Consider the following 16,319-nt stretch of genomic DNA (forward strand, 5'->3'; position numbering starts at 1 on the left):
TGCGAAGCAAGTGTTAAATTAACATTTAAGTCCATTTGGACAATCTTGGTTTCCACTCCTTGGCTTCCATGTTTCGCTGTTGGCAAACTCTCGTTGGTCCCAAAATTGCAAGTCATTTGACTCAATAAGATCAACCATTGTTGTCCAGACAACATTACACACCGGTTCTCTGCTTTCCTAGTAAATTTTGACATCTTGAGTTCAATTCAGCTTCGGCACTTCAGGCTCCTGCTTAACATCTTTGGTTTTGCTGCCTTCATTTGTTTTGACCAACCGACACCTATTGTCCCTTGTGCATGAATCTTCAACATACAATGGCACTTGTTAATCTGACTCACAAGCTGCAGGTACATTAACCATAAGGACTTCCCTGGGATCAGCGACATGCTTTGAGAGGCGGATCAAATATAATAATAATCTTTTATTGTCACAAGTATGAAGTTACTGTGAAAAGCCCTTGGTCGCCACATTCCTGCGCCTGTTTGGGTAAGTTGGTACGGGAATTGGCCAGCGCTGCTGGCCTTGTTCTGCATCACAAACCAGCTGTCTAGCCCACTGAGCTAAACCAGCCTTAAGGACATACGTGGGGTTCCCCACTAAGCCAGCTGTGTTTTCCTGCGAGGCACATCCCTGCCAGCAGCTGGATTCTCCATTCCCGCATCTGGCCAATGCGTCCGCATTATGGCCACCCCACGCTATTGGGAAACCCGCGGGCGTGGATGCGCTGCCAGCGGATCCCAGGACCCCATTGACCAAGAATTTCTGAAACAATTCCAATTACTGCTTTTATAAAGTTACTTTTGTTATTATCATGCGTATGGGAGCATAGTGACCTAAATTCGGAATATTTAGCAAGTAAATTCCTGATAATCTGATGCCCCTCGCCTTTTGATGTGTCTCGAAACACCTCAATATTTTCATTTCTTTTTTTCATTGTTGAACCTGATCTCCTCTGCAAATCCATGCCTTACGAAACCCCCCCCCCCTCCCCCCCGCCCAAAGGACGTCAAACCCCCACCCTGCACGACATGCCGGCACCCATGCTGGCTGCCATGGCCGGGTTCCGTGATCACTGAGGATAGCAGCTACACACCCCTTGGTCTGCATGGGACAGACTTTCTAACACCGTCGTTTTCTCTTTCCCCAATGCCAGGTGAAGGCCACACGGAACCGGAGGGAATGGGATAAGACTCGACATGGACCACCAGACCTGTGGCCGCTCACATTGGCTGATCAGAGGGTGTGGACGTGGTCGGTGACCCAGAGGAAAGGAAGGTCACCATGGTGGAGATCTGTTGTGTGTGAGGAAGTGAGATCCCACTGAATTGCGTTTCCCCTTGCGACGTAAGTCAAGCCCCCAACACTACCTCCATACCACTCTCACTCTCTCCCTCACACTACCCGCACCCCCACTTTCACCCCACCCTAATGATGACACCACCCACACCTCCACCCTCACCTCAACCTGGGGCTGGTCTAGCTGGGGCTGGTTTAGCACACTGGGCTAAATAGCTGGCTTTTAAAAGCAGACCAAGGCATGCCAGCAGCACGGTTCAATTCCCGGAACCGGCGCCGGAATGTGGCGACGTGGGGCTTTTCACAGTAAATGCATTGAAGCCTACTTGTGACAATAATCGAATTTCATTTTCAACCCTCAACCACACCCTCACATCCAGCCCCACCCTCACCCTCAACCTCACTGCCACCCACATTACCCCCACCCTCATGCCCACACCAATCTCACCCCACCCTCACCTCAACCTCCAACCACACCCTCACCCCCAGCCACACCCTCACCCTCAACCTCATCACACCCACATCATCCCCATCCTCATGCCCACACCACTCTCACCCTCACCCTCACCCCTCACCCTCAACCTCACCCCCACGCCCTATCCTCACTCCATCCTCACGCCCACCATCCCCATACCCCTCCCCCGGCCCGTGGTCTAATCATACGTCCTATTTTGTGTCTTGCAAAACGTGCTGGTGATGGAACGGGTCCACCTGGTGGCCCCCAACCTCAGCCAGTGCCAGAACCCGCACGTCTGCCATCCAGCGATGAGAAGACAGCATAGACGGCAGCCCTCAGCAAAAGACCCAAGACATCCCGGAGCAGAAGTCCAGGGATGACACAGATTTCACGTCACAGCTATCACTAACACCCTCCACCATCCCAGAGACACTCATCTCGGTTGGGCAATTTAGTGAAGAAGCTCCTGGTACACTATCTGGTGCACACCTCATAGCTGATCGGTTTATCAACTGGAGGTAGGAACACCAGCGGGGATGGACAGTCGGCGGGCATGCCGACCCCAGGAACTAGTTGCCGTCCAAACGGGTTTCAGGCTTCTGAGTCAGACGGTCGCCACGGTTGTGGAGATGCAGTTCCAGAGCCAAGGACTATATGAGGGGTTGTCAGCGAGCATCCAGTACCTGCAGGTGCAGCTGGAGGAGTCCAACCGGTGCAGCGCAGAAGGTTATGCTGACCATGCATGCCACCCAGGCCAACACTGCATCGGTGGCATCCACAGTGGAGGTATTGGGGGCGAGGACTTTGGCGAGGCATCAGAATGTCCAAGGTCTGGGTCATTCTGTGCAGGCGCTAGTCGAGGCCTCAGACAGGGTTGCTGCTTCACAGGCAACCATGTGCCAGAGCCAACTGGTATTTCTGAGTGCAGCACAGTCACAGCAGGCTGCGGCAGGAAATGACAACGGCATTGCCCAGAGGCTGGCCGACATGGTGATGACACAGAGGGAGGTGGCCTCGTCCCAGAGCGAGTTGGCACAGTCACTGGGTAATTTGACACAGACCCAGAGGGAGATGGCGCAGTTAGTGGGTGATGTGATGCCATCCCAGACGGATGGTCCACTCCCTGTGCTCCATGACCGCGAGCATGCAGACCCTGGTCGAGACCACAGCGGGTCTGCAGGACTAGCAGCGCCAAGTGGCCGGGGAGCCCCAGGGGGTAACTCTGATCACATTCCAGTCCCATGAAGTAGGCTGGGGGTCACCTGGCACCCCGAGGGAGGAGAAGGTGATGCGGCCCATTCTGGTGACTCCCACAGGGGAGGTTCCAGAACACCGCAGCACCTCGGACTCCCCATCCTGTCGCTGGTGCATCTGGTGGCCAAAAGGCAGAACAGGGTGGCAGCACGCCACCTGGGGAACTCGGGCAGCAGCCGGGCCAGAGACGCAATGGGGCCATGTAATGGCATCACGAGTTCACATGCAGGATGGAAAGTGCACGGTGGAAAGCACTACCATGGGCAGGAGTCAGACATTAACATACAATGTCGAGCAGAAGATCTCATCGCAGAGTGGGTTCTCATCACCCTCCATCTCATGCACCAGACCTGGTGTTACTGCCAAGCCAGAGCCCACACCCCTTAGTGCAGCAACTAAGAATCACAGAAGGGGGTGGCCAGGAGATGAGGGGATGGAGGATGCGGGGGTGGGATGCGATGTCCATGCCCCTTGCCAGTTTTTCCAACCCCCCCCCAAAACAAAACCCATTCGGTAAAGCTAGGGACGATCAGAGCACCCCGTGCTCATTGGCCCTGGCACACAGGTCATGTGGCCTCCTGTGCCTGGCCGCCCCATGTCCAGCCTATCTTCACCCTCCCCCGCATCCTCCTCTATGGACGAGGGCTCGTTTTCTTCCTCCTCTTCCAGCACGTCGCCCCTCTGCTACACGATGTTGTGGAAGACACAGCAGTCCATCACAATGCAGGCCACCATCTCAGCCTCATACTGGAAGTGTCCTCCAGAGTGGTCCAGCCACCTGAATTGGATCTTCAGAAGGCCAAAGCACAGAGATGACACACAGAGATAGTGCTGTGGTGAGCACTTCTGCCTCACGGCGCTGATTACCCAGGTTCGATCGTGGCCCCAAGTCACTGCTGTGCGGAATTTGCACATTTGCCCCGTGTCTGCGTGGGTCGTACCCCCACAACTGAAAGATGTACAGCGAAGCTGGATTGACCTTGTTAAATTGGCCTAAACTGGAAAAAAAGAATTGGGAACTCAAACTTTTTCAAAAAGGTTGTAGCACAGCTCTATCACACCCTTGGTCGCTACCTGGATATAGTTGGAGCGGGTCTCAGCAACGCCCCCTGTCCTCCGGATAGGGGTAATTAGCAGAGACCACAGTGGATGACCCCTGTCGCCCAGGAGCCAACCCGGCAACCGGGGGGGGCGTTTCGAACATGTCAGGAATTGCCAAGTCCGTCAGGATGACGGAGTCGTGCACACTGCGTAGGTATCGGCAACAGGTGTGTATGATGCACACCTGATGGTCACATTTCAGTTGCACATTCATCGAGTAGAATCCATGACGGTTGGTGTCGAGCGGCCTGTCCTCTGCAGGTGCTCGTAGGGGGACATGCATCCCGTTGATCACCCCGGGGCATCCCATCTATGGCAGCAAACCCCACTGCCCGGGCAACCAGGTGAGCTTGGTCCATATTGTGCCGACTGGGCATATAGGGCCTCCATGACAACATGGATATACCTGTGAATCAAACTCTGTGAGATGCAGGGCATGCCCCCAATCTGCACCTGGAAGGACCCCATAGCACAAAGGTTCTGGGTGACCGTTACCTTGACAGTCACCAGGGGCGGATGTCCACACCCATTCCCCCACAATGCCAGGAGACCTGACAGATATGTCACACTGTCTCCCTGCTCACCCAGAGTCTTTGATAGAATGCCCGGTTCAGCAGGTCCTTTAACGACAGGTGCTGCTGGTCATGCAAGGCCTTATGCAGTTCCTCCTTTGCACCCCCTCCTCGTCGTCCTGTTGGGAAGGCGGCTGTCCTTCCTGGGCGGCTGCCTCCTGTTCTTCAGGGGGAGGCTCCACTACTGCACACCCCGCTGCTACAGCTTCCTCCTGCTTCTCGAGCAGCGCCAGATCGTAGAGCCGCAGTGCATCCGCCAGGGCTGCTGAGACTAGCAGGAAGGCCAACATTGCTGGTTGCATTCCAATGTCCATTGTCTGCAGGGGTGAAAGGTCGACATGTTAGTATGATGAGTAACCCGTGCTCAACCAGATCCAACGGGTTACATGGTGTCCCCGGTTGGCACTGCAGGTTCTGCCTCCGCATCTCCTCCCTCCAAACCCGTACTCCTGGCAGCATTATTGCCCGGCACCATGGAGGCCCTGGCCATGGCGCCCGTCCCTGCTGCCATGTGTCCCATTGGCTGGTTCTGCCCCTGCAAGTGGTGTGCTCCATAGCATCCTCCCGGCACCTCCACAGGGGCTACAATGTGTGTTGCCCTGGGTGGGCCGCCTGATGCCCCAGCGATGGGAGGCAGCTGATTGGGTGGAGAGTAGTATGGCGTAGGGTTGGATGTGGGAGTGTTGGTTTGGGGACACACCCATGCGGCCGGTGTCACTCTGCAGATCCAGGGGCCAATGCGGGTGGTCAGTGAGTTGCGCAGCAAGGCTGCATTGCAGTCCCTGATCATGGTGGCCCGTGCATGGGCACCACCCTAGTCCCGAGGGAGCTTACTCCAGCCATACCGTTCCTTCCGCTGTCACCTCCACCCAGCTGAGGCAGAGCCCGCCCCCCCCCCCGCTCCCAAGTTGGCCCAGCCAGTCCGACCCGGCAGCCCAAGGCCGTGTCTCTCCGTATCCTACCTCCTCTCTTTCCCTCATCAGCCACGACACCGGTTTCACGATTTTGAAAAGCACAAGTGAACCTTGATGTCGGAATTCGGCCCATCGGAGCTAGAGATTCGTGGAGACGCTAGAGAATGGCGGGCCAGGCCAATGATATGCAAATAGTGTTTACTGTACGTGCGTTCAGGAACACATTGACGCCGCTGTCGAGGTGATGGAAAATTGTGATTTGATATCAAGTAGGTGCCTGCATCAAGTTTCACCATCAGAACTGAATCTCTGCCCACTCCACGGTTTCAGCATCAGCCGACAAAGAATCCTGCTTCCCATGTCCAGCCATAATGCAGAATCCCATCAGGTCTACAATCAGATTCCACAACCAGAACAGAATGTATAACAGATCACTCCACATACACACGGAACTTCAAAAAGGAAGAAAGTCAGGAAAGATTAAAACTTCTATATACACTTAATCTGAAATTAGTTGTTTGACATGATGAGGGTTCGAGGTTGACAACATATTGATGAGACTAGGGGGCTCTTCTGACCTTTCTGCTAGCTTCATGAGGATACGGTGGGAAAGTGGAGTTGAGGATTATCACATCAGATCATCATTTTCTCAATGAATGTCAGAGCTGACTCCAGGGCCCAATGGCCAACATCTGTTCCTCCATTGTATGGTCTTAACGCTGGTACAGGAGGCCTGAGCATTCTCGAGTGGTCTTGTGCATCTGGACTGTTGGATCAGGTGCCAAAGCAACTGTCCTACACATCAGTACCGGAAAATGAAACAATAAAGAAAACTAGATTTGTTCTCCCCGTGTGTGCGTGGGTTTCCTCCGGGTGCTCCGGTTTCCTCCCACAGTCCAAAGATGTGCAGGTTAGGTGGATTGGCCATGCTAAATTGCCCTTAGTGTTCAAAGTTTCCCTTGATGTTGGGTGGGGTTACTAGGTTATGGGGATAGGGTGGAGATGTGGGCTTGGGTAGGGTGCTCTTTCAAAGAGCCGGTGCACACTCGATGGGTCGAATGGCCTCCTTCTGCACTGTAAATTCTATGATTCTATGATTCTCTATGTGTATTACTGAAAGTCAGTTCTTAAATGTGGATCAAAATTACTTGAATGCGAAATCACATTGATGAAAATTGTTTGTATTTGCCTTTTTAGAACTGGAAAAACTGAGAAGAGAGCTGAAGAGTGCAAGTAAGAAAGGACATATTGAATGGCAAATTTCTTTAAAATCTTATTCGGAGGAATGAGATAGAAAGGCCGCCTTGTCCCTTCCGTCTGTTTCCACGATAACAAATTGAAATCTTATCACACAATTGCATACTTCCATAGGTACAAGTAATGTCATGTTACATTCAATTTGAAAATGTTCGATAATTGGGAATAAAAGAAGATAGCAGCCTCTAATTTCCATGGATCCGATAAGCCATCGCTCCGAACCCCATTCCAGGTACAAACAAGTGCAAAAAAAGAAGTAAGGCTTAGGCAGCGCAATGTCCTCCATCAACTAAAACTTTCAATGAAACAATGGGAAAGTCATGGTCTGAGTATTATTTCCTGGATTTCGCTTCGGCGAATTTACAGCATGCAGTCTTCTCGTCTGTAATTGTCAAATGTTGTCAACCTGTTTAGTTCAAGGTAGCAACGGAATGCAATGGAAACAAGCTTTTATCTAGACTCCACCATTGGCGATAAGAGGCAATCTCGGACTTACAAAATTCTAACTGGATCAGACAGGGTAGATCCAGAAAGAATGTATCCGATGGTGGGGGAGTCCAGAACTAGGGTTCATAGTTTGAGGATAAGGGGTAATTCTTGTACAACTGAGGTAAGTAGAAGTTTCCTCACCAAGAGAGTAGTGAATCTGTGCAATTCGTTAGGACAGAAAGTAGCTGAGGCCAAAAAGTTGTGCAATTTCAAGAAGGAATTAGGTTTCGCTCTTCGGGCTAAAGGGATCAAGGGATATGGGGGAAGACGGTATGGGGGGAAGGCGAAATGGTAGGATCTGGATTATCAGCCATGTTCCCGATGAATGGCGGAATACGCTCAAAGGGCCGAACAGCCTCATCCGACTTCTATCTTTTATGTTTCTATGAAGAATCGCTGGCTTTGAAAGCAGACCAAGGCAGGCCAGCAGGACGGTTCGATTCCCTTAACAGCCTCCCCGAACAGGCGCCGGAATGTGGCTACTAGGGGCTTTTCACAGTAACTTCATTTGAAGCCTACTGGTGACAATAAGCGATTTTCATTTAATTTCGTTTTCATTTCATTTCACGTTGAGCGATAGAATATTCGTTCTGTCGACGGTGTGATTATGACGCCCGCAGACGCACCCGCCATTAATGTCGCTGAGTTTTTTTGTAATCCAACCGCTCTTCCCGGCACTTTTTTACCATCGCCTCCCACAGAATTCCGGTCAGCATATTGTACATTGTAATCTGTACCTTCTGCGCCTCATACTTTGCATGTCATAAACCATAAAGGATAAATTGCCGCAACCAAAGGATGAAGACCTATTAAAACGGATTTGCGCGGCAACAGACGAGACAACATTTGCGAAAGATGCACAAGGGCTGAAAATCGGTGGTTTCTCCCGCCAGCAGCGCATTCCCGCCCATAGGCTTCTCAGCGGCCTGGAGCAGCTTCAATGTTAAATCCCATTGACAAGCGGCTGGAAGGGGGCGTGGTTTAGATCCTCCCTCCCCCAGTTCCCTGTTTCTCGGCTGCGGGATTCCATACTCCCACAGCTTGTCAGTGGGATGGCCCATTGAAGCCACGTCATGCCGGAGGGAAGCTCTGTCCGTGGGATTCTCTGGTCACGACGGGGTTCTCCGGTCCCGGCGGGATTCTCTGGTGGTGAGGGCTGTGGGGGCGGATTCTTTGGCCCCGGCGGCGAGGAGTGTTTCAATGGGAATTCTATTGACTGAGGCGGGAATCCCGCTTCCAGCGAAAGACGCGCCGCCTCCCGCTGCTGAAAAACACGCAGACTTGACCAATCTTCCAGCCGCCAGCAACTTTCAGACATGAGAATGTGATTTGCTTCTGTTCTGTATGACTCAGTGATGACGCAGAGTCAAATGGGGGATAAAACACTTTAACGCTGCTTTCTTTGTCCAAAAGATGATGCAATAAAGAATAAGCAAACAGGTAGTCCTTTACATTGATAATTGTGTATCTCTCAGTGGCTTCTTGATAAACATTTTAAATAGATATGTGCTGATTATTCGCCAAGTCAACACAAATATATATTGCTCTTATTATTTTAGACATGGATAAACATGTCAAAGACGATGGTAAGTAACAAAGTCAAAGATGACACGATGGAAGAGAGATACCGAAACGTCCTTAGACGCTAATATGTGTGCCGCCCAAGTTACATGTGCATGAGGCAGAATGTTAACTTCACCTGCCTGCCAGGACACTGCCCAGAATAAGGGCAACTCTGGATTAAGATGACAACTCCTGCGCCGGCGATGGTGTGACTGGTCGCACGTTCGGTAGCTCGCGCTTGTGGCGGTGCCTTTGGACCTTTTCCCCAATTAACCAGCGGATATTTTAGTGGAAAAAGGTGGAGGAGTGGTGGAGGAAGAGTTTGTTCCACCGGTGGATGGATTCGTGGACCAGAAATGATTTTAGGCGAGAGGAGCTGTTGGAGCGAGAATCTTTTCCTGCAACACAGGGGAAGATGGTGGAGGGGGAAGGTTGTCTCACTGGTCTATGGAACAGCTAGTGGACTTCTGAAATGAGAAGTTCACCCAGCACAGGAAGGAGTCTCTGGAAAACCTGGCGAGGATGGTGGATCCGCTTAAGGCAGGGATCGGCCGTGTGGAGATGAGGTTAGTCTCCAAGCCAGATGATCCAGGATTTAGATGTTTCTGTAAGAACAGAGAAGATGGTAAAAGAGGGCGGGGGTGTGGCATTGTTAATCAAGGAAAGTATTACGGCGGTAGAAAGGATGTTTGAGGACTCGTCTACTGAGGTAGTATGGGCCGAGGTTAGGAACAGGAGAGGAGAGGTCACCCTGTTGGGAGTTGTCTATAGACCTCCAAATAGTTACAGAGATGTAGAGGAAAGGATTGCAAAGATGATTCTCGACAGGAGCGAGAGTAACAGGGTAGTTGTTATGGGGGACTTTAACTTTCCAAATATTGACTGGAAATACTATAGTTCGAGTACTATAGATGGGTCAGTTTTTGTGCAGTGTGTGCAGGAGGATTTTCTGACACAGTATGTAGACAGGCCAACAAGGGGCGAGGCCACATTGGATTTGGTACTGGGTAATAAACCCGGCCAGGTGTTAGATTTAGATGTAGGTGAGCACTTTGGTGATAGTGATCACAACTCGGTTATGTTTACTTTAGCAATGGGCAGGGATAGGTATATACCGCAAGGCGAGAATTATAGCTGGGGGAAAGGCAATTATGATGCTATTCGGCAAGATTTAGGATGTATAGGATGGGGAAGGAAACTGCAGGGGATGGGTACAATCGAAATGTGGAGCTTTTTCAAGGAACAGCTACTGCGAGTCCTTGATAAGTATGTACCTGTCACGCAGGGAGGAAGTTGTCGAGCAAGGGAACCGTAGTTTACTAAGGAAGTTGAAGCACTTGTCAAGAGGAAGAAGAACGCTTATGTTAGGATGACACATGAAGGCCCAGTTAGGGCACTTGAGAGTTACAAGTTAGCCAGGAAGGACCTAAAGGGAGAGTTAAGAAGAGCGAGGAGAGGACACAAAAAGTCGTTGGCGGATAGGATCAAGGAAAACCCTAAGGCTTTCTATAGGTATTATCAGGAACAAAAGAATGACTAGAGTAAAATTAGGGCCATTCAAGGATAGTAGTGGAAAGTTGTGTGTGGAATCAGAGGAGATAGGGGAAGCATTAAATGGATATTTTTCATCAGTGTTTACACTGAAGAAAGACAGTGTTGTCGAGGAGAATACTCAGGTTCAGTCGACCAGGCTAGATGGAATTGAGGTTCAAAAGGAGGAGGTGTTATCAATTTTGGAAAATGTCAAAATAGATAAGTCCCCTGGGCCAGATGGGATATATCCCAGGATTCTCTGGGAAGCCAGGGAGGAGATTGCAGAGCCTTTGTCCTTGATCTTTATGCCGTCTTTGTCGATAGGAATAGTGCCGGAAGACTGGAGGATAGCAAATGTTGTCCCCTTGTTCAAGAAGGGGAGTAGAGACAACCCTGGTAATTATAGACCTGTGAGCCTTACTTCGGTTGTGGATAAAATGTTGGAAAAGGTTATAAGAGATAGGGTTTATAATCATCTTGAAAAGAACAAGTTGATTAGCGATAGTCAACGCGGGTTTATGAAGGGTAGGTCATGCCTCGCAAACCTTATTCAGTTTTTTGAGAAGATGACCAAACAGGTGGATGAGGGTAAAGCGGTTGATGTGGTGTATATGGATTTCAGTAAGGCGTTTGATAAGGTTCCCCACGATAGGCTATTGCAGAAAATAAGGAAGTATGGAATTGAAGGTGATTTAGCGGTTTGGATCAGTAATTGGCTAGCTGAAAGAAGACAGAGGGTGGTGGTTGATGGCAAATGTTCATCCTGGAGTTCCGTTACTAGTGGTGTACCGCAAGGATCTGTTTTGGGGCCACTGCTCTTTGTTATTTTTATAAATGACCTGGAAGAGGGTGTAGAAGGATGGGTTAGTAATTTTGCAGATGACACGAAGGTCGGTGGAGTTGTGGATAGTGCTGAAGGATGTTATAGGATACAGAGGGACATAGATAAGCTGCAGAGCTGGGCTGAGAGGTGGCAGATGGAGTTTAATGCGGAAAAGTGTGAGGTGGTTCACTTTGGAAGGAGTAACAGGAATGCAGAGTACTGGGCTAATGGCAAGATTCTTGGTAGTGTAGATGAACAGAGAGATCTCGACATTCAGGTACATAAATCCCTGAAAGTTGCCACCCAGGTTAATAGGGCTGTTAAGAAGGCATATGGTGTGCTAGCCTTTATCAGTAGGGGGATTGAGTTTCGGAGCCACAAGGTCATGCTGCAGCTGTACATAACTCTGGTGCGGCCACACCTGGAGTACTGCGTGCAGTTCTGGTCACCACATTATAGGAAGGATGTGGAAGCTTTGGAAAGTGTTCAGAGCAGATTTACTAGGATGTTGCCTGGTATGGAGGGAAGGTTTTAAGAGGAAAGGCTCAGGGACTTGAGCTTGTTTTCGTTAGAGAGGAGAAGGCTGAGAGGTGACTTAATAGAGACATATAAGATAGTCAGAGGGTTAGATAGGGTGGACAGTGAGAGTCTTTTTCCTTGGATGGTGATGACCAACACGAGGGGACATAGCTTTAAATTGAGGGGTGGTAGATATAGGACAGATGTCAAAGGTAGTTTCTTTACTCAGAGAGTAGTAGAGGTGTGGGACGCCCTGCCTGCAACAGTAGTAGACTCGCCAACTTTAAGGGCATTTAAGTGTTCACTGGATAGACATATGGATGAAAATGGAATAGTGTAGGTCAGATAGGCTTCAGATGGTTTCACAGGTCGGCGCAACATCGAGGTCCGAAGGGCCGGTACTGCGCTGTAATGTCCTATGTTCTATGTTCTATGTTCTATCCAGAAGGTGAAGGAAACGCTGGGTGATGGGGTGGGGCATTAGGAGCAGCTTTCTTCATTGGCGCCCGAGATGGGGGTGATGCGTGATATCCAGAAGTGGTTTACGGAGAAGGGAAGGACCTGAAGAACCGCTCCGGAGACAGAACCAGAGGATTGTGGGGTTTCCAGAGGGCATTGAGGGAGCGGATGCTGACTCATGTGGCAAAGATGTTGGAGAGATTGCTGGGAAAGGGGGACTTCGAAAGGCCCCTGGGAGTGAGCTGGGTGCACAGGGCGCTGACGAGGAAGCTGCAGGGCAACGAGCCACCGGGGGCAATGTTGGTATGGTTGCACCGGTTTCTGAACAAGGAAAGGATCCTACGGCGGTGCATCTTGGAGGGCAGCGAACTTCGCGTAAACAAGGACCTGGATGTGGAGCTGACCAAGTGGAGAGTGGGCTTTAATAAAGTGAAGGCTTCCCTCTTTAAGAAGGGGTGAAGTTTGGGATGCTGTACCCGGCTCGCCGCTGGGTTACCTACGTGGTTGAGAATATTATTTTGGGACTATGGAGGAGGCGATGGAGTTTGTGAGAGACGATGGACTGGCAGGTGAAGGAGGACATTGAACTTTGCTGGAGGTTTTTTTTTTATCTCTGGGGGCCATTTTCCTTTGTTCATGTGTGGAGGTAAGGGGGGTGTACTTGTCTCTTTCGGTCATGGAATGTTGATGGTGTTGTTTGCACCAGGATAGTGCTGATGTGGGCGGAAACAATGGGAAGGGGTAGGATGCTAGGCGCATGGGTGGGGGCTGTCAGGCTAGCTGGGTGGGCTAGTTCACGGAAGTGCAATGGGATGAGCAGGTGGTTAGAGAGTTAGAGGGGAGTTGGGCTTATTGTTTATTTGGGGGGGGGGAGACTGCTGACAGGGAAGGGGTTTTTGAAATGTGGTATAGGGGGGTCAATGATGGTGGACATCTGAGGGCGGGCCTGAGGAGGTGTCAGACGCGGGCCGGAGGCTGGCCCAGGAGGGGCTATGGTTAATAGGCGGGGGAGGGAGGGGGTGTGACCCGCCCAGGCTGATCACATGGAACGTGAACAGTCTGAATCAGCAAGTCAAGAGGTCTCACGTGTTCGCGCATTTGAGGAGCTCAGAGGTAGATGAGGCATTTTTACAGGAAACCCACCTCAATAACGGGGCTCAGGAGAGGGTGGGGAGGGCAGCTCCGGGCTTGATTTCAAGACGAGGGGGCTGGTCGTCTTGATAAATAAACGGGTAGCTTTTGAATTGAGGAGCATAGTGGCAGACTCCGGAAGGAGGTTTGTTGTAGTGAGTGGGAAATTGTTGGGGATGCCAGTGGTGTTGATCAATGTTCGTGCCCCGAACTCAGACGATATAGAGTTTATATACTGGAGAAGATCCCGGACCTGGGCTCTCACCGGTTGATAATGGGAGCATATTTTAACGGTACTCGAGCCGAGGTTGGAATGGTCGAGCCGGACGACCGGGGGAGGGGGTGGGGAGTCGGTGGTGGCGCGGAACTGAGGGTATTTATGGAGTGCATGGGCAAGGTGGACCCATGGAGGTTTAGTAGACCAGGGGGATTTCCGTTTCTCTACCATGCCTAGGGCCTACTCCCGAATCAACTATTTTGAGTTGGACAGGCCATTGGTGTCGGGGGCGGTCAGTTCGGAGGACTCAGCAATTGTGGTTTTGGATCCATTGGGTGGACTTGCTGGTGAATCTGGGGGCGGGGGGAACAGCGCCCTCAGTGGAGGTTGTATGTGGGGCTGTTGGCAGATGAGGAGGTTTGTGAATAGGGCTGCTATTCGGAATATGCGGAGCTGAGCAATACGGGTAAGGTTTCGGCTGCCACATTGTGGGAGGTACTGTAGGCAGTAGTAAGGGGGGAGTTTATTTCAATATCGGCGCACACACATAAGATGAAGCGGGCGGAGATGGCGAGGTTAGTGGAGCATATTCTGCAGGTGGATGGGAGGCATGCAGAGGCCCCGGAGGCGGGGTTGTTGAGGGAGTGACAAACTTCAGGTGGAGTTTGGGCTGATGTACACAGGTAAGGCGGTAAGGCAGTTGAGGGGAGCTAAAGGGGCAGTCTTTGAAAAGGCAAAAAGGCAAATAGAATGCTGGCGCATCAATTGAGGAGGCAGCAAGGGAGATCAGAAAGGTGAAGTATAGGAGGGCACGGTCTTGGAGCCAGTGGGGATGAATGGAGTGTTTGGGGACTTGTATAAGAGAATGTATGAGTTGGAGCCTCCCGCCGAATGGACGGAATGAATCGTTTTTTCGAGCGGTCGGAGTTCCCTTGGGTGGAGGAGGACCTGGTGGAGGGATTGGGAGTCGCCACTGGGCTGGTGGAGGTGCTGGAGTGTATAGGGGTGATGTAGGTGGGGATGGCCTCAGTTTGCTGTTGAAGGTGGACGCCACGTTCCTGGCCAAGATCTTGGCCTCAAGGATTGAAGACTGTGAAGAGGGTGATAGGGAAGGACCAGACGGGATTTGTTAAAGAGAGGCATTTGTCGGCCAACATCAGCCGGCTTTTAAGTGTTATAACGCTACCCCGGAGGGATGAAGTGGGGAGGTGGTAGTCACCATGGATGCAGAGAGGGCCTACAACCGGGTTGAGTGGGACTATCTGTGGTAGGTATTGGGGCAGCTTGGGTTTGGGAGGTATTTGTGGATTGGGTCTGGTTGTTGTACCGGGCATTCATAGAGTGTAAGAATGAACCAGGTGAGTTTGGAAAAGTTTAGGCTGCGCCGGGAGATGAGGCAGGGATGCCCACTCCTCCATTGCTCTTTTCCTGGGGGGGGGGGGGGGAAGAACCAGTGAAATGGCACTGAGAGCGTCAAGGGACTGCCAGGGGAATGCGGGGAGGAGGGGGTGGAGCACAGCGTCTCGCTGTTTGTGGACAATCTGCTCCTCTATATTTCAAACGCTTTGGAAGGTATTGGTGGGCTTATGGGTATATTGTTAAGTTAAGCCGTTTTTTGGGATATAAACTGAATATGGGGAAGAGCGAGGTTTTTCTGATTCAAGTTAGGGGCAGAAGAAGAGGCTGGGCAGTTGCCTTTTAGGATACTGGGGGCGAGTTTTTGGTTATTGGGTATTCATGTGGCGTGGGGGTGCGAGCAGCCACACAAACTGAATCTGGCTCGTTTGGTGGAACAGATGAAGGGGGATTTTAGGAGGTGGGACGGGCCCCGTTGTCGCTGGTGCGATGGGTACAATTGATGAAGATTACGGTTCTCCCCAGGTTCTTGTTTTTGTTACATAATTTCCCGATCTTCATTCCTGAGGCATTTTTTAGGTGAATGCGCTAATTTCCGGCTTTGGCTGGGCAGGTAAGACTCCACAGGTGAACAACGTACTGCTGGAACGGGGTCGGGGGGAACGAATTAGCTCTTCCAAATTTGATGAATTATTACTGGGTGGCAAATATAGCCACGGTTGGAAGTAGGTAGTGGGGGAGGGATCAGTGTGGAAACTGATGGAGGCAGCCTCTTGTAAAGGCACGGGTTTGGGGGCACTGTTGACTGTGCCTTTACTTTTCTCGCCGGCCAGGTATCCCACAAGCCTGTGGTGGATGCGACCCTGATGGTGTGGGGACAGTGGCGGCAGCAGCTGAGGCTGGAGGGGGGCTCAGTTTGGGCGCCAATTTATGGGAATCATAGGTTTCCTCTGGGGGGACTGGACAAGGGTATCGGGGTGGCAACTGACGGTGATTAAGCGGTTTGGGGACCAATTCGTTGGGTGCAGATTCACGAGCTTGGATGGGTTGGTGGAGGAATTTGAGTTGCCAGTCGGGAATGCGTTCCGGTATTTTACAGGTGAGGGATTTTGCCCGGAAGCAGGTACCGTCCTTTCCTCACCTTCCGCCCCAGGGGCTACAGGACAAGATGGGGCCAAAAACAGTGGTAAGCGAGGGTAAAGAGTCTGAGATGTATAAGGAGCTGATGAACTGGGTGGGAGCCCAGATAGGGGTAGTGAAGCATAAGTGGGAGGAAGAGTTGGAGAGGGGGGTAGAGGCTGGGGTGTGGGAGGAGGCTCCGAGGGGAGTGAACATATCCTCGCCTTTGGCTGCGCTTAGCCTTGTTCACTTTAAAGTG

General features: G+C 51.2%; 1 protein-coding gene across 1 annotated transcript in view; it reads left to right on the top strand.

The window, feature by feature from the left end:
• LOC119975530 (zinc-binding protein A33-like) overlaps positions 1 to 16,319 on the top strand; it is a 556,168-nt gene that overhangs the window by 410,129 nt on the left and 129,720 nt on the right. Inside the window, exons 77-79 of the mRNA XM_038815321.1 lie at positions 6,792 to 6,827; positions 8,754 to 8,780; positions 8,900 to 8,926. Coding sequence (XP_038671249.1) covers positions 6,792 to 6,827; positions 8,754 to 8,780; positions 8,900 to 8,926 — 90 coding nt within the window. The remainder of the gene's footprint in view (positions 1 to 6,791; positions 6,828 to 8,753; positions 8,781 to 8,899; positions 8,927 to 16,319) is intronic.

The sequence above is a fragment of the Scyliorhinus canicula genome, chromosome 13 (assembly GCF_902713615.1).
Source record: "Scyliorhinus canicula chromosome 13, sScyCan1.1, whole genome shotgun sequence".
Lineage (NCBI taxonomy): Eukaryota > Metazoa > Chordata > Chondrichthyes > Carcharhiniformes > Scyliorhinidae > Scyliorhinus > Scyliorhinus canicula.